Source organism: Eublepharis macularius, chromosome 3 (genome assembly GCF_028583425.1).
Source record: "Eublepharis macularius isolate TG4126 chromosome 3, MPM_Emac_v1.0, whole genome shotgun sequence".
Classification (NCBI taxonomy): Eukaryota; Metazoa; Chordata; class Lepidosauria; order Squamata; family Eublepharidae; genus Eublepharis; species Eublepharis macularius.
Genome location: NC_072792.1, coordinates 152,489,060 through 152,507,062, shown reverse-complemented (window position 1 = coordinate 152,507,062; position 18,003 = coordinate 152,489,060). Strand labels below are relative to the sequence as shown.

General features: G+C 39.5%; 1 protein-coding gene across 1 annotated transcript in view; it reads left to right on the top strand.

Moving 5' to 3' along the window:
* Positions 1-15,355, top strand: part of BRCA2 (BRCA2 DNA repair associated) — a 50,757-nt gene extending 35,402 nt beyond the window's left edge. The window contains 14 exon segments of the mRNA XM_054974441.1: positions 1,591-1,784; positions 3,796-3,983; positions 5,808-5,978; positions 6,261-6,615; positions 7,264-7,419; positions 7,513-7,657; positions 8,213-8,331; positions 9,995-10,196; positions 10,612-10,778; positions 10,873-11,011; positions 13,230-13,483; positions 14,387-14,527; positions 14,694-15,114; positions 15,117-15,355. Of these exon segments, the coding sequence (XP_054830416.1) occupies positions 1,591-1,784; positions 3,796-3,983; positions 5,808-5,978; positions 6,261-6,615; positions 7,264-7,419; positions 7,513-7,657; positions 8,213-8,331; positions 9,995-10,196; positions 10,612-10,778; positions 10,873-11,011; positions 13,230-13,483; positions 14,387-14,527; positions 14,694-15,114; positions 15,117-15,355 (2,891 nt within the window).
* The last annotated feature ends 2,648 nt before the right edge of the window (positions 15,356-18,003 follow it).

Here is an 18,003-nt window from a genome sequence, read left to right as displayed (position 1 = left end):
ATGTTTACAAATACCATTGCTATAGATAACTTATCTGTTAATTTTTCAACCTGCTTTATGCTCTCACAATTTATAACATTTTTAAAGTTCATTTGTTGAGCTGTGGGCTACAGTAGAAACGTTATGGCCCTTTCTTCCTCTTGGGTAGATTTGGTCTTTAAGCCTTTTATTCTTGCCCCCTCTTGGTAGAATTACAGAATAACTTAAATTTCTCCTGTTAGTAACATGCCCAAGGGTCAGGCTTTTCCGTGGTACTATGTGGCCCTGAGGATAGGAATGGGATATAGGAATAACAGATACTCTGGGATATATTAAAAAAACAAAGTAAACTTTTGTTTTTATAAGAAGCATATCGGTTTCACATTATTTCTAAAACTTGATGGTTTCAAAAGAGTAGTTCTCAATTCTTAAAGTTACTTTACTTAAACCCAGTTACACAGATCTTCTCTCAGGCATCACACACAGATTGCCTGCTTTTGATATTAATTTCTCTCTCAATTACAAGTAAGACCTTTTCTCAGGCGCACACGCAGTTTACTTGCTTTCTTCTGACTGAATGTTCTTTCACAAACACACAGTTAAGGATTCAACATAGGTTATATCTCTCTCAGACAACATACACAAGCTCAGACTGCACACAGCTTGCCTCTCTTGCCCTGACTGAATCTTTTTTCTCCACTCTGTCTAAAACTGCATTCACTCCGCCCACACTCTCAGTCATCAACCAATCATATCACTCACTCATCCCTCTCTTTCACCCCTACTCTTCATCTATATCACACCAAGCATTTAAAGACACAGAAAATTATTACAAGAAGCATAAAACAAACCTTAAACTTTCATTTCCTCTCTTCTTTATACAAAATCTATAAACATTTATGCCTATAAAACCCTGGTAGTAATTTTACATTTTACTTAGCAATGAACATGCTTAGTTAAAAATTAAGGCTTAATCTTTCCATATATAAGACAACCCTATGAATGTTTAACTGCTTTAGATGGATAAATTCTGTGCATGTATAAGAGATACAAAGGTAGCATCATAGGTTGCAAATAAAAAATACCTCTTTGTGTACTTTCAGCCTACAGATTTATTATTTATTTGTAGGGGAAATTTTTGAAGGTATCAGTTGCACTAAAGCTACATTTCTAAACCTTTGTGAGAGGCTGCAGTGGTATGTAGAAAGTGTTTGAGGACTGGATTACAGTCCCCAAATACTGTATTTTAAAATAGCACTGATGTTTATTATGTGGGAAGAGGCTGTGGCTCAGCAATAGAGCATGTGTTTTGCATGCAGAAGGCCACAAGTTCAATCCTTGGCATCTCCAGTTTAGAAAGGATCAGGTGAAAGACTTCTGCCAGAGACCCTAGAAAGCTGCTGCCAGTCTGAGTAGAGAATTCTGAACTAATGATCTGATTCGCTATCAGGTAGCTTCATGTTATCTCCTAAAAAGCAGTGAAGATTCTACGTTTGGTTAATGTTTGGATGCAGTTGTCCTTAAAAATGCAGTACCACTTGCATACGCCTGGATTTTCTATTTTAAATTAGTTCACATCTGTTTGGATTTGATCAATATTTTTCTTGACAGATTTGACAAAAAGAATAAAAGATCTTCAGTATGCCAGAAGTCTACAAGAAATGAGAATTATAAGGAAAAAAAGGCAAAGAATTTGCCCACAACCAGGGAGCCTGTATCTTGTGAAAACATCTGCTGTGGCATGTAGGATTCCTCTTAAAGATGCAGTGAATGAGAAATTTCCCGGTTCTTACGTCAGTGAACAGGTAGATATTTGTTTAATCTGTATTATGGTTGTTGTGGGGTTTCCGGGCTGTATTGCCGTGGTCTTGGCATTGTAGTTCCTGACGTTTTGCCAGCAGCTGTGGCTGGCATCTTCAGAGGTGTAGCACCAAAAGATAGAGATCTCTCAGTGTCACAGTGTGGAAAAGATGTGGCAGGTCATTTATATCTACTCAGGAGGGGTGGGACTGAGCTGAGTCATCCTGTAAGAGTTTCCCAGGGTGTGGAATGCTAATGGCGGGAGGCTTCACTGTATCCTGAGGAGGTTCTTTTGCATATGGATTGGTGCTTGATGTGCTAATCTTCTCTGCAGGGCTATTGTCGGGTGTGGAGTGTTTTGTTAGCCTGGTGTTTTTCAGAACTGGAAACCATGCTCTGTTCATTCTTAAGGTTTCTTCTTTCCTGTTGAAGTTTTCCTTATGCTTGTGAATTTCAGTGGCTTCCCTGTGCAGTCTGACAAAGTAGTTGGAAGTGTTGTCCAGTATTTTGGTGTCCTGGAATAAGATACTGTGCCCTGTTTGAGTTAGGCTATGTTCAGCCACTGCTGATTTTTCCGGTTGTCCAAGTCTGCAGTGTCTTTCATGTTCTTTTATTCTTGTCTGGATGCTACGCTTTGTGGTCCCGATGTAAACTTGTCCACAGCTGCAGGGTATACGGTATACTCCTGCAGAGGTGAGTGGGTCTCTACTGTCTTTTGCTGATCGTAGCATCTGTTGTATTTTTCGGGTGGGTCTGAATACCGCTTGGAGGTTATGCTTTTTCATAAGCTTTCCCATCTGATCAGTAATTCCTTTGATATATGGCAAAAACACTTTTCCTGTAGGAGACTGTTTTTCCTTGGTTGTTTGATTCATCCTGGGTTTGATTGCTCTTCGGATTTCATTTCTGGAGTAGCCATTCGCCTGAAGTGCGTGGTTTAGATGACTAATTTCCTCATTGAGAAAGTGTGGCTCACATATCCGTCTTGCACGATCCACTAATGTTTTCATTATGCCTCTTTTCTGTCGGGGGTGGTGATTGGAGTTTTTGTGTAAGTACCGATCAGTGTGAGTTGGTTTCCTGTAGACCTTGTGACCTAACTGAAGGTTTGCTTTGCGGATGACCAAGGTATCCAGAAATGGGAGTTTTCCCTCGATTTCTTTCTCCATTGTGAATTGTATGTTCAGGTGGATGTTGTTGAGATGATTCAAAAACCCCATCAATTCTTCCTCCCCATGGCTCCAAATGATAAATGTATCATCCACAAACCGAAACCATACACTAGGTTTGTGGGGTGCTGATTCTAGAGCTGTTTTTTCAAAATGTTCCATGTAGAAGTTTGCTATAACTGGGCTGAGAGGGCTCCCCATGGCCACCCCATCTATCTGTTCATAGAATTCGTTATCCCATTGGAAGTAACTGGTTGTCAGACAATGATGGAATAAGGCTGTTACATCCTCTGGGAAAATCTGATTAATAAGTGCAATAGTGTCTTTATAATAGTGTCTCCTCAGGATACAATGAAGCCTCCCGCCATTAGCATTCCACACCCTGGGAAACTCTTACAGGATGACTCAGCTCAGTCCCACCCCTCCTGAGTAGATACAAATGACCTGCCACATCTTTTCCACACTGTGACACTGAGAGATCTCTATCTTTTGGTGCTACACCTCTGAAGATGCCAGCCACAGCTGCTGGCGAAACGTCAGGAACTACAATGCCAAGACCACGGCAATACAGCCCGGAAAACCCACAACATCGTTCTCTGGCCGTGAAAGCCTTCGACAATAAATCTGTATTATGTTTGGTTTTGGGGTTGAACATATTAAGGAATTTAACACATTTATTTTAAATATTTCTATCCCACCTTTCCTATAGAACAAGACTGTGTACAAATCACAATTTATAACATAAAATGGAAAAAGCATGAGCCCTGGTCATTTATATGTAGATATGTATGTGCTGATTATCATGCTTAACACACTAAAACATTTTATTTGTATCTTACTGTTACAGTTGTATATGTTTGGCGTTTCCAAGCAGTGCATAAAAATTAGCAGCACAAATGCAGAAGATTTTCAGTTTCATATTCAGGATTTTTTCAGTAAAGAGTATTTTCTAGAAGGGCATGGCATACAACTGGCTGATGGAGGTTATCTTGTTCCTACTGATGAGGGGAAGGCAGGAAAAGAGGAATTTTACAGGTATCCTGTTGAAAGCATGCATGTTGCAGTATGTGCTGTATTTTAAACTGTATAAATATTTACAATTATAAAGCTTTCAGGTTTTTATATTGATGCAAGTAAAACTTTAATTATGAGATACAAAGAAAATTCAAAGATACAGTTTTTATTCTTGGATTCTTTCTGGAAAGAAGTAGGGATGTTTTTAAGTTCCTCTAGAGAGCAGGAGTACTAGGATCAAAATATCAAAAATATTCAGAAATCAGACTAGATTGGTATGTGAGTTAAGCTGTACAAAATGACAGATTGGTTTTACCCCTTATTACATTTTTTTTCATTTTCTGTATTTTAGAAAAATGCAGATTACTGACATATCAATTATTTGAACCATGTAGACCTCCTTGAACTATGTGGAAAGGCCGGGAATAAATGTTTTAATACATAAATAAAATTCATAAATATTTCACTATATATTAAACATAATAAAATATTTGAGTATAGCTGCTCATTACAATTTTAACTAAATCAGTTGAAGCTCAATATATCTCATGGAGCACCAGCTTGTTGCAAACATATTTCATATTGTTGGACGCAACTGGTGTCCTCAATGTCCCTTAACCAATCATAATAAGAGACAGATGCGGAGTCCTGTGGATGAAGCAATCTATAACCGTTTATTAAACAATGGAGGAACGATGGTTACACAAAGAGTGAATGGTCCCCTTGTGCCCAACGTTCATCAAAGCTAAAATAGCAGTACAAAACAATACCTTTTGGTTAATTATAATATTTGTTATTCTATTGGCTCAGAAAATACAGTGGCCCCCATTGGCTCAAGTGGGTGACCACCTCTCATAAGACAAGTGTCCAGGGGTATCCTTATTGGAAGAAACAACTTAGGTCAACAGCACAATTACAATATTACCCGATTGCCATTGCTTATCTCTCCTTCGTCTATCTCTGGAAGGGACATCTTCCTTCCTTTCCCACACATCTCTTTCATAAGCTTTTCATTCATGCCCATTCCTTTGGTCCATGTAACAGTTATTAAAGGCGCCCCACTGTCGCTTTTGTCAACCTTGTGGGTTTCGAGTGGAGAATATTTCTCTGGGTTCCGTGGGAGGGGAGCATTCTCGCTTCCCTAGGAATGTGCTTGAAGTTACATTCAGCACCCATTCCTTTGGTTTGTGGCTTCCTTTCAGCCTTGAAAGGTTCTGTTAATCTAATTAGCTTTCAGCTAGCTTTCATTGCAACATTTTGCATAAGCAGTTTTACAAAGGAGTTTCTGTATCAAGTCATGAACAGGTGTCCAGTCATAAGCAGGTGTTTGGCAAGCGCAGTCTACCTGGCAGCAAGCTTCACAGTATTTGATCTTACTTTTCATAGTGATTTACATGTATAACATACATTCTGCTTTGGTCTTTTGTTTCAAGTCTCATTTTCTTGCAAGTTGTGTTATAAATACTACATTAGCTCCTGAGAATAGTAAAAGTGCATAACAGTAATAGAAGGCACATAAAGTTACTTAAAATCTCTTTCATTAAATCCACTTCCCACAATATCATATGTCAAGTTGTACAAATTGAGATTTTTTTTCTCTGTAACACAATTTAACTAGATACATTTTGAAAAACTTCTTTGATCTCTTAACACATGCTTACTACTCCCTATCTCACTTGAAAAGCTAGTTCTGAAAAGCTAAGAACCATTAGTAGAACTATAAGTTAGACTCTTTGCTTCTAAATTGGTTAGTGGTTGTTGTTTTATAGCCACAGATTTTTTGAGTGTTAAAGAGTTTTCAAGTTTTATTATGTAATTACTACATATTCTAATAATTTTTGACAGGGCTTTATGTGACACACCTGGAGTAGATCCAAAGCTCATTTCAAAAGCCTGGGTTTACAACCATTACAGATGGATCATTTGGAAACTGGCAGCTATGGAAGTAGCATTTCCCCAAGAGTTTGCCAATAAATGTCTGACTCCAGAAAGAGTTCTTCTTCAGCTAAAGTACAGGTATAATACAGATTTAAATTTGAATATGTGAATTCCTGTGCCATTGTCTGTGGTGCAGGCCCATATTACTTTTAATTTGATTATTTTAATTTGGTATACTTCGTATTTTTAAATTTTGAACTATAATTGCTTCTGTAATGATATACATCACGACTTTTTCAGAGGAAAGTACTGTTGCAGTTTGAAATTGGCAATTATTTTGAAAGGAAATGTTTTCTTAAAATCAAGTTTGTTTTCCCCATAAACAAATTTGAAGCTGTTGTGTATTTTTCATTTTGGTAGGTATGATATGGAAGTAGACAAATGTCATCGATCAGCCATCAAAAGGATAACGGAGAGAGATGATGTTGCTGCTAAAACACTTATATTGTGCATTTCTAAAATTATATCATTAAATGAAAACGTGTCTCACATCTATGACAAAAGCACAGCTGTGGAAAACAAACGAGAAGCGGCTGTGGTTGAAGTGACAGATGGCTGGTATGGGATTAGGGCTGTCTTGGACTCTGCTCTGCAATCACTGTTGCGTAGAGAGAGGCTGATTGTGGGTCAGAAGATCATTGTACATGGAGCAGAACTTGTTGGTTCAGAGGACGCAAGCACTCCTTTGGAAGCAACAGAATCTCTTATGTTAAAGGTAACATTATAAAACAGCCTTGAAGTGAGTTGGCATGTTTCAAGATGGTACTTACTGTCTTTATGTTGTTTTAGGAACAGATAGTGACTTACGCATTTCTCCATTTGTTTCCATTCCCTATCTAACCCTTTATGTGATTATGTTTCAGATTATAAAAGATAGGGCCCTATCTTTTTTGTTCAGTGTTGCCTGTTATGGGTTGGATTCAGTGATTCACTCTGGCGCTTCCATTGATGGAGCTGCATTAATGGATGAGAGAGGGGTTTCACCCCCTTCCTGTTCCTCATGGCCCCCCACTGAACTACATGATTATTGCCCTGTACAGATCCTGTGAGCCTGGGGTTGGAAGGGACTGTTGGAGAAGGAGAAAGTGTGTGTGGGGGGGGGGGGGAGATCCATAATCCTTGTGCAGGCAAATCACTGGATGCATTATAATTTTGTCTCATTAATGACTACTTTCTCAATAATATCTGATAAGCTTCTTCAAAACATCAAAACTGTTTGTAAACCAGTGCTGTAAGCTATGCATCATTTAATTTATTTCAGTTCAAATACTAACCTTTGGTGCAGGAATTAGTGGAACATGCGTTCCAACTATTATATGTAAGACTCTCAATTGACTTCTTTATAGCAGCCGTATTTGCTTAGATTTCAGCTAACAGTACTCGACGTGCACGATGGTATGCAAAATTAGGATATAATCGGGACCCCCGGCCTTTTCGTTTGCCTTTATCATCGCTGCTTAGTGATGGTGGGACTGTTGGTTGTGTTGATGTCATTATTCAAAGAGTTTATCCCACACAGGTTAGTATAGTACAATAATGTTCAGTCATTTTCAGCTACAGCAATCTGTATAATAGAGCATATGATTTAATTATTAATGAACATTTATTGCAGTGGATGGAAAAGTTATCAGCAGGCTCCTATGTGTTTCGTAATGAGCGAGCTGAAGAAAGAGAATCTGCAAAGCATAAAGAAAATCAGGAAAAGGCCATGCAAGCATTGCTTGCAAAAATACAAGCTAAATTTGAAAAGAATGAGGGTAAAACATCAATATTTTCTCTTCAATGGTTTGCTTTTAAAATGCTGTGTGTAGTCTGTTATAAACACATCACAATTTATGCAGAAATTTTCTAGTGGTCGGTTACAAAGGTGCCCTTCCGTATATAGAACGTGGCTTTCACAGAAGGAATATTGTACATCTCATGCTAGAGTGCTGTGCAAAGCAAGCTAAATCTAAAGATAGGCACTCAAAAGCATCCATAAACTTGCACAAGCATAAGAACTGCTGGGAGCTCACATACAGATGTTGACTAGGGCTAGTACCTACTTTATGTCTTAGTTCTTTGAATCCAATTGTACAAATCTTCCAAAGATGTTTAATAAATTTGCATGTTTTTTCAGTATTAAGGTTTCAGAGATGTTTAAAATTTAACCTTCTTAATAAGTTGTGCAATTTTTGTGTAATTCTATTCACATTCCCTTTATATGCCTTGACATTTTCTAATATGGTGAACTTAACTGTCTTTTTATGAAAAAGTCTTAGTGTTTCTCATCATGCCATTAATATTTGCATTAATGCATTTCAACAAATTAGATGAAGGCAAAAGATCACTACGCTCCCGCATGCTAACCAGACAACAGATTCGTTCCCTGCAAGATGGTGCAGAGCTTTATGAGGCAGTCCTTAATGCTCCTGATCCAGCTTACATGGAGGTAAGACTACATTTCAACTCCTATATCAATTTCTACTCTTAAATCAGTATGTGAATCATTCAGTTTTCATTTCAGTCTTGACTATCTTCTGGAGATGTTGATTTTATGGGCCTAACTAAGCTAACTATTTACAGCAAGTAAGGTGTATATATTTTAAAGGAGATTCTGGGTTCCATATCGTGATTATCTGCCCTCATAAGTTTGGATATATCAGAAGGAAAGTATCAACTCAGAGTATGAGGACTGAGTATACAGAGTTATACAGAATCTGAAATTAGACTTTGTCCGGGGTCCGAGTTCCCGCCTCCGGACTTGCTGAGGCCAGGAGAGGGCCTAGAACCACCACCCCTGCTCCCCGCGTTGCCCCACCTGCACCGACATCTCGGAAGCTGATGTCTCTGCACCCCGCGCCAACACCTCGGAAGCCTACCGAGAGGCCGGACAGAGGGCAGCCGCCACAACCGCACCCGGGGAGGTCCCAGAGGCGGAGAGTGGAGGCAGTGCTATAGCCCAAGCTGGGCAGAGGAGCACAGTCACCAACGCCTCCAGAGAATGCGGAGGCAAGGTAAAGGAGGACAGCGACATGACCTGCACAACAGTGGCCGGGACCGGCCGACAGCTGGACCAGGATGTGAGAGCAGGCTCCGGCAAAGGCACCCCACCCAATTCACAGCGAGTCAGGCAGCACAGATGGACGTCGGTCAGCCCTGCCCTCCAGTGGGATACGAGGAGTCCAGGTGGGGTGAGAGAAGGCAGCCAAGCACAGGAGGGAACCCGGGAGCCGCAGCAGCTGCCCGTCAAGCCTGAGGAGGCGAGCTTGCGAGGCGATAGGGCAAGACCGGGAGGCTAAGGCGGGCACCCCTGCCAGAAGCCCCATAAAAAGGAAAGGGAGATGGGGTGGAAAGTTGAGAAGAGCGTGTGAGAAGAGAGAGAGAGGGAAGGAGGATGAAGATCTGGGGTGAGATGGGGGAGGCTGCATCGAGTTCGGCAGGTTGAGCAGGTCTGCGAGTGGACGAGAGGGAGCGAGGGTGAGGTATACCCCCCTCCATCCACAGAGCAAGAACCAGTGCTGTCCCTGACCGCACCCGAGAGCTGAAGTTCAAGTGCACCGGCGCCCAACATAGCTGCGCCCATGACAAAGTGTGACAGACTTAAACTACAGGATGGATCCATAATAGAAACATTTTCCTCCAGTGTAAGAAGGCTCCTGCATTGGCCTCAGGCTTTTTGTTCCAAAGGAGAGTGCTGCTGTAAGGTCCAGTCCATATTTCACTTGGCCAATTACATGTAAATGAAGATAAGAATTGACTAACAAAGTAAGACAGTCAGGGCCAGTTCATTCAAAAAGCAAACAAGATGGCTTTGTGGAGCTTGGGAAGGGGGAATGTTTTGGACATTACACCTGAATCAGAAAAGCAAGAATCACTTGTGCTTTACTTTTTGCTATTGATAGCTCACAGGAATGCTGTGGTTGTTAAAGAAAACGGTGTTTTTCTGACTCAATAAAACATTATTTACATTTCAAAGTCAATGAATTATACAGTGTTTAAAAAAATCTTTGGTTTAAAAAAGTAATGTATCTCTATGGAATTAAAAGTTATTCTATTTTCTCCATTTATTGATGAAGACATAAGTTAATCCAGTATTACCTTTATGATTGCAGGGCTATTTCAGTGAGGAGCAATTAAAAGCCTTGAACAATCATAGGCAGATGGTAAATGATAAAAAACAAGCACAAATAGAAGCAGAATTCAGAAAAGCAGTGGAATCTGCTGAGCAGGCAGAACCGAGCTCCTGCAGAAGGGACGTTACAGCGGTAATGAAACTACGTATTGTGGATTATGGAAAAGAAGAAAGAGGGAAAGGTTAGTAAAGATTAGAATCTGAGTTGTCTAAACATCAGTTAAAGTCATGTCTGATTAAATACTAACAGCTGGTTAAACAAAACCTGATTAATTGATTTATTTGAATTACTCAGATATAAACTTGTATTTTATTTATTTATTTATTTATCCAAATTTAATACAAGAAATGATAAAACCATACTGTACAAACAAGAAAGGGATTAAAACTAAGCCATAAAAGACATTATCAAAACCACTCTTGGCAAATTTTTAAAAACCCAAGAATTACAATAAATGAGCATTTAAACTTTGTTGCGTGGGGGGAATTACTTCTTTGGCATTTAAAAACATCTAAAACTGGTTTCCAAACTTGTATTTCTAATGCTCTCTGGATCATATTGTCGTTGAAGAATTAATAGGTTGGTTTTGTTTTTAGAAGTTGTATTGAACATCTGGCGTCCATCATCACATCTTTATACCCTCCTAAAGGAAGGAGGTCGGTACAGAATCTTCCAGCTAGCCACATCCCAGTCCAAAGGCAAGCTGGAGATAGCTGATATACAGCTCACGGCTAACAAGAAAACTCAGTATCTACAGCTACCGGTAAAATTCCTTGATACTAACCTCTGACATGCAAATATGAATAACCTAAAGGTTTAAGTGGCTGCAATAAATGTTCAAAATTCTGTATCTATAGGCCTCTCAAGAGATTCTGATGCAAATTTTCAAGCCAAGGGAGTGTCTGAGGTTCAGTGAGATATCGGAGCCTGGTTTCCAGCCAGCATGTTCTGAAGTGGATTTGGTGGGATATGTAGTTTCTCTCAGAAAAACAACGGGTATGCCGTAGTTTTTAAAATACCGTGTTTGAGTTTCTGATCTGTATCTTTATCACAACGGATAAAATCAGTTATTCCCACGCAGGTGAGGCTGGAAGTTCCCGTTCCTGGTGTGTACGGGCAAGTTTGGAGTCAAACTTATTTTTCTTATTAAAACCGGCTTCATGTTGATTTAGGAAATTTATGAATGATACTATAGGAAATTATTTAATCTCCTCGTGATTTAAATAATTTACTTAAGACCGTTACGTAAATAATTTTGATTTAAATTAAATTAGATTTGTCTTTGGTAATGAAAGCACCCAGGCCACTCATTGATTTTGCCCCCTAAGAACAAGTAGCAGAATATTTTATGAATAAGAATACTATTTGTTTAACGTTCTGTTAAACTATATTTCTAAAATATTATAGTAAATACTAAAGATACTGCTCAAACAGAAGAAAAAAGAACAATGCTATTGGCATTACTGCTTACCATATATTTTGTTGCATCTCATCAAATTCCAGTATACAATAAGTAAAAAGCTGCCGGTTGTTATAAAGTATCATCTCTTCCTGTTTTGTTTCTTTCCATAAATTGTTTGGTTATTAATATAGTGGACCAGATTATATGAGCCATTCCTTTACAGTAAGTAATGGATTGTTTTCACACTATAATAACAAAAATATAGAAGCTGTTATCAATAAATTCTGTTGTTACATTGTAGGCTATTAAAATAAACAATTAGTTTTAGATAACTAAAAGAGTGGCCAGGTGGTCTTAACGGTATGTTGTATTCTGTCGTTGATTCTTTGTTCATGCATGAAGTCTTGGCCTGGTTACATCACCTAAGTAGTTCTCATGTGTTTTCCTAATTATTAGAGTAGTGTAGCAGCACTTCTTTAATATTATTTTAAATTTTGTGGAATCAACATTCATATAATATTTTAGGATTTCCTTGTGTGTGCTACTCACTTTAAATTGGTTCTTGCATGTTCTTTTCCCACTTGGCTTTGCACCCATGCATTTTATTGGTTTATTTGTTTACAGTATTTAGAGTCCACCTTTCTCCCTGAAACTCAAGGCAGATTACACAGAGTGAGTCAGTACAGTCAATTTTAAAGTCATTTCAATAAACAATATAATAGGGTATATAATAATAACATCCCTTCAGGATGACTTAACACCCACTCAGAGCTGTTTACAAGGTATGTTACTATTATCCCTACAACAACAATCACCCTGTGAGGTGGGTGGGGCTGAGAGAGCTCCTGTAGGCTGTGACTGACCCAAGGTCACCCAGCTGGCTTCAAGTGGAGGAGTGGGGAATCAAACTCGGTTCTCCAGATTAGAGTCCCGCATGTGACAAAGAGAACTGTGGTTCTTGAAAGCTTATGCTACAATAAAGTTGGTTAGTCTTAAAGGTGCTACTGGATTCTTTACTATTTTGCTACTACAGACTAACACGGCTAACTCCTGGATCTACAGTACAGGATAGTTCTGTATGATTGTTCCAGATATCAATTATAGTCATGCATATTTCATTATCTTTTATTATCGTCTTGTCTAATTTTTCCAGCAAGTCAATGCCAACAAAATGTCTACTGAAAGATGACAGTCTGCATAGCTGTATGATATTGGGATGGATACAACCTTTCACCAAAGAGCCTTCCTCCAGCTTAGGTGGAAGAGCTTCTTAAACTGGAAGACGGCTCCTTAGACTGGAGGAAAGTCTTAGACTTTGCTCTGTGGAATAATAGGATAGGGGTAGGATCCACTCCATTATTTTGTTACATTTGCGTGATGCAATACTTTGATGCATTATACAACACTGTTTCCCCTTCAAGCTACATTATGCTGTACTGCATTTCACCCCATTTCTGAGGGTGCCCAGATGCTCAGGAACAGTTTGGGGGAAGATGCGGGAAGGCAAACACAGGGCAGATTCCCTCTTCTAATATATCTCCACTCACTGTTCTTTGAGTCCAGTCCACGTTCCTTGCTGTTAAGAATTGCAGTTCGAAAATTACTAAAGGTTCTGTAGACCTGATGTGGTATATAGAGGGATTAACACAAGTAAATAAATTAGTTTTGAAAAACATGAACAGAAATATAACATGAAATTACCTAGTTGTGACATTTATTTTAAATTGGCAAAATGGTTAAAATGGAAAAATGTGAACTGTAAATTCTTTTTAATTTTAATAAATGAAATCATTTTTTTCATTTCAATTCTAGGGTTCTCTGTGTTGTATTTATCAGATGAAAGTCATAATCTGATCGGAGTCCAGATCTGCATAGATTTTAAGCTGCTTGCTATTGAAGACTTTATTATTCCTTCTAAGTTGATTTCTATAACCAATCTTAAGTGGCAACCTAAATTTAGATCAGACATTCCAACCTTATTTGCTGGAGATCTCACTGCATTCTCCTCAAATCCAAAGGAAAGGCATCTTCAAGGAAAATTGAATGAACTGAAAAATATTGTAGAGGTAAGCATCATTAATTTCAAATGAAATTGTTAGGGGTATTGAGTTCAGTTGTCCAGAGTATTTTATTAAATACTACTTTATGCAGACATCATCTACGATCCTAAATGCAAACTAAAAAAAAAGTTTTATTATGAAGCACTTAAATGAAAAATCATCGTTCATGACAAAGCTTTGTTTGTGACAGTTGCCTGACATGACCATGCACACCAAGCATGACTGAAGTGTCCTAGTTTAGGAAGCTGTTAATCAAACTCTGAACTGGGAGTGGTTTATCTCACTTTGCGGGGAACAAGCAAATTTCCATTTGCCCAACTCCTTGAATTTAGACAATAGAGCAACTTGAAGTCTTCCCAAATCAGAGAGCTTTCAAACATGCTCCACTTGCAATTGGAGAGTAAGGGAGTGTGCTGACATGGCAGATGCGACAGGTTTGTGCCTGTCATGAATGGATTCATGCCAAAGAATGACACAAAAAAAGTTGCCCCAGCAAAAACTTGGCTCCCTGCTAAACTTAGAAAGTAGCCTCTGAGCTGGGATTTTTTTCTTATTTATTTCTGAATGTAAACATGTCTTTAAAAGATAAACAAACACTACTTAAAATCAGATGATTGCAATTGGGTGATTTACGACCTGCTGGAGTTTGTATTTTGAGCTTTTGTCATCAAATCAAAATCTTTCTTTTGTTTCAGGCATATTCTGCTGATTGGTGGCTTTCTTTTGCTTTTTTCCTTTGTAACTCCTTTTAATTATATTAGTGTTTGTAGTTCATTCAGTTTGATCGGTCCATTGTGTCTTTATTGTAAAATTCCCCAGAATCAAGTTGCCTGAGATGACAGAGCATAAATGCTTGAAATAAATGTAAAGTTTATTTTTTAATAGAAACCCTCTTCACTTGTCCTGTAGAACAACAGCTATTTTGGCAAAGATGCACAACAGAAACTTATGAATTTGCTTCATGCAGCTGACCCACAAACTTTTAAATTGGCCAAAGAAAGTGGCTTGGAACCTTCTCCCTGGAAATCTAGTGCAAGAAATATGCATTCAGTAAGTTTATTATTAAATGTCTTGACATGATAAATGCAAGTAGGGTAGCTACCACAAAAGCCTTTAAATAAGTATACCTTCGAGAGCATAATATTTATCTTAGTTGTCTTTGGATGGAAACAACTGAGGGAATTTAAACCTAAAGTCTTTTTTCACTGTCAATTAGATTGCAACTCCAACCAATGAACTAAGAAATCAGAACCCATTCACAGTTGGAAAACTGAATTCAACACCATCAGTTTCACTAAACTCAGAAAAAATGACCCAAGAGCTACACGAATTTTCTAAGAACTATAAGAAGAGAAAAGCAATGGACCTACTCAGTCAAGTACCTTCCCCTCCCCCAGTGAAGCCAATCTGTACATTTGTCTCCCCATCTCTGAAAAGGGCATTTCAGCCACCTCGAAGTTGTGATACCCATCATACAAGAAGACCATTAGAAAGAACAACATGTAAGTCTGTTAAAAAACCTTACCCGAAAAGATTAAATGAGACTTGCTTTCCACTTGAAAACAATTTTGTTGCTGATGAAGAACTTGCTATGATAAATACACAAGCCCTTTTAAATAGTTTTCCAAAAGAGAAAAGTTGACTTTACTGATAAAACTACTTCGTGATTCACCAGATAGCTATTTACCAAGAGAGACTTCTTCCCAGTCAGCTGGCAGAAAAAGTATATTGCAAGAGAATAATAAAGAAAACAAGATTCCTGGAAATAGCACATGTGAAACTAGGAGTTCATAGGCTGTGAGGTAAGAGCAAGCAAATACAAAGAAGACAGAAATACTAATAAAAGCCTGTAAATTTATTGTATGTTTTAATATTTAAAGAACACTTTCACACTGAGTATTGGTTAAGCTGTTTGCCTATTGTACATAATTTAACTCAAAATAAAGATTTGTGAGATGTGTCCTCTATGAAATGGAATACTAAAGAGTCCAACAAGAATGGTAGTGAATTTTACCAATTCCTGAAATGCAGTGGCGATTCATGTTTATATAAGGGCCAGCAGGTGACCTACAAGGACTTGCAGGGGTCATCTCATTTTCCCTTCCCATCTCTCTTTCTCTTCTCTGAAAACTCCCATAGCCTCTCCTCTCTTCTTGCTTCCTTATCTCCTTCCCAGCAGTCAACCTGCCTTTATCTTCCCATCTTCAGCTTTGCCTCCCATGTTTCCCCTATTAGCCTTTATCTGGGAAAATTATGATTGAGCTGCATGGTGTTGGCTGTCCATCTGGGCCCAGTTGCATGGAAAAGGACTTGCACTTTCCCCTGTACTCCTTCTGTACACAATTTCTTCTTTCTTTCCTGGCAAGTCCCATACCCTCACATTTCCCTGCTTCCTTCTCTCCTTCCCACCCACCAACCAACCTACCTTTTATCTGCTCCCTCCATCTTCAGCTTTATTTTTTTACTTCATTTAAAACCCGCTTTTCTCCACAGCAGCTTACATTATTCTCCTGTTCTCTCTTTTATCTTCACAACAACCCTGTGAGGAAAGTTAGGAATGTGTAACTGGCCCAAGGTCACCACTGAACTTCCACAGCAGAGGAGATTTGACCCTGGATCTCCCTGACCATAGTCTGAAATAGGGGTGTACTGTGCACAGGGGAAAAATGTGGTTGATTCAGTTTGTTAATACTGAACTGGAAAAAAAAAACAGCACTCCCTGAATACTTGATCATTTTCCTGTGTACACCCCTGAAATAGGGGCGTACACAGGGGAAAAATTCAGTTGATTTGATTTGGTAATACTGGACTGAAAAAAAAGACTGGCATCCCCTGAATACTGAATTTATTCTCCAGTTCAGTTCAGTAATACAAAGCGAATCTGGTAAAACTTGGCCATTGTTTCCTATGGGAAACTCAGTTTGGGGATATCCAGTGGCCTGGGCAGGGTCATTTTTGACCACATTTCACCAAAATTGCAAGGGACATACTCCTAACTGTCCTCTAACTACTCCCCAAGTTCCATGAGGATTGGATTCGGGGAGAAGCATTTTATGCCACCCCACCCCCCCCAAAGAAGAAGCTCCTAGCTACCGCCAATCTCCATTATTCCCTATGGGGAAAAATATGGGGGCTGTCCAGGGGGCTGGGGGTGGCATTTTGCAAGCAAAATCCACCAAATTTTCAGTGGACCTACTCCTGACTGTCCTCAAAAGACTCCCCAAGTTTCATGGTTATTGGACCCTGAGGTCCAATTCTCTGGGTCCCAGCCATTCCATATTGTTCCTCTAAACTGACTCCCACTGCAGAAACACATGGACCAAGCACCCCAACAAACACCCCCCCCCGAAGAAGTACAACTGAACACCAAACCAACTTCTATACCAACAGAAAACAGAACCCAGCAAAACAAACAGCAAAATGAACAGTAAATATAACTTTAAAAGCCAGAAATCAAAATCCTTTTACACAAAGCACTCTCCACACACAGCAAAAAGACAGTTTTTTAAATGCAAAGTTAAAAAAAAACCTTTCCCCTTCCCCCAAAGAGAGAAAAAATCCAGGGAGTTTATGATTCTCAAACCAGGCACCAGCAGAAGTCCTCAGTGCAGGAGGTATCAGCACGGGTAGCAGCAGCAACGAATCCTCTCATTGGGCAGCAGGATCCAGTTGCAGTCAAAAGCAGTACAAGGTCATAGTCCAAGGAAATCTGAGGTCACAGGGGCTAGGCAGATCCAGGTTCAGTGGCAGCAGGGTTGTGGATGATTCGACTCCTTGCTTCTACTGCTGGTAGCTCCCCCCACCCCACATACACACATACGTTATTGCCAAGGTGCATGTTTCGCCATCAAGCTGCACCTGGTCAGTGTGTGTGCTCCCCATGCTCTCAATCCATGTGCCTTTGAGTTGCTAATTGCGTGCTTCATCACCTCTTCAGTCGTTCACACTGGACCCTCTTCTGCCTGTGTTCCAGTGGAGCCAGGTGGCTCATGTGGAGCTAGATGGTGTGTCCTGGGCTGAGACAGACATGTTGCTTATAGCAGAAGGTAGAGCCCTGCTGTGGTTGTTTTGTCCTCTTCCCCCAAGCTGTCTGGTTCATCGGGGCGGGCTTTGCCTGACTGACCCACGACAGAAGCAGTGTCTCTCAATCTCCAGGCAAGAGCAAAATGGAGGCTGAGGCAAGCTTCCTAATTTAACTCCTTGTAGCCATTTTAAAAAGGCTTTCCTTGAAAATCCCATTGGGGAGAACTGCTGCAAGGATTGGCCACTCCCTCCCTCCTCTCTTCTCCCTCCCTTCAGTCTCATTCCCCTGTCTAATCTGGTTTTAAAAGGCAGGAAGCAGGTGTTTCTTTGCTGTTTCTTAGGAAAGCAACTGCAAGGAACAGCCCAGCAGTGATTCCCGAAGTTTACCAAATTTTACTGAATTAGTTTGGTAAGCTTGAGTTCCATATTACCGAATTTGAGAATACAGATTTAAGCTCCATAATAACAAATTGTACCAAATCAGGCACAATTAGGTAATTTTT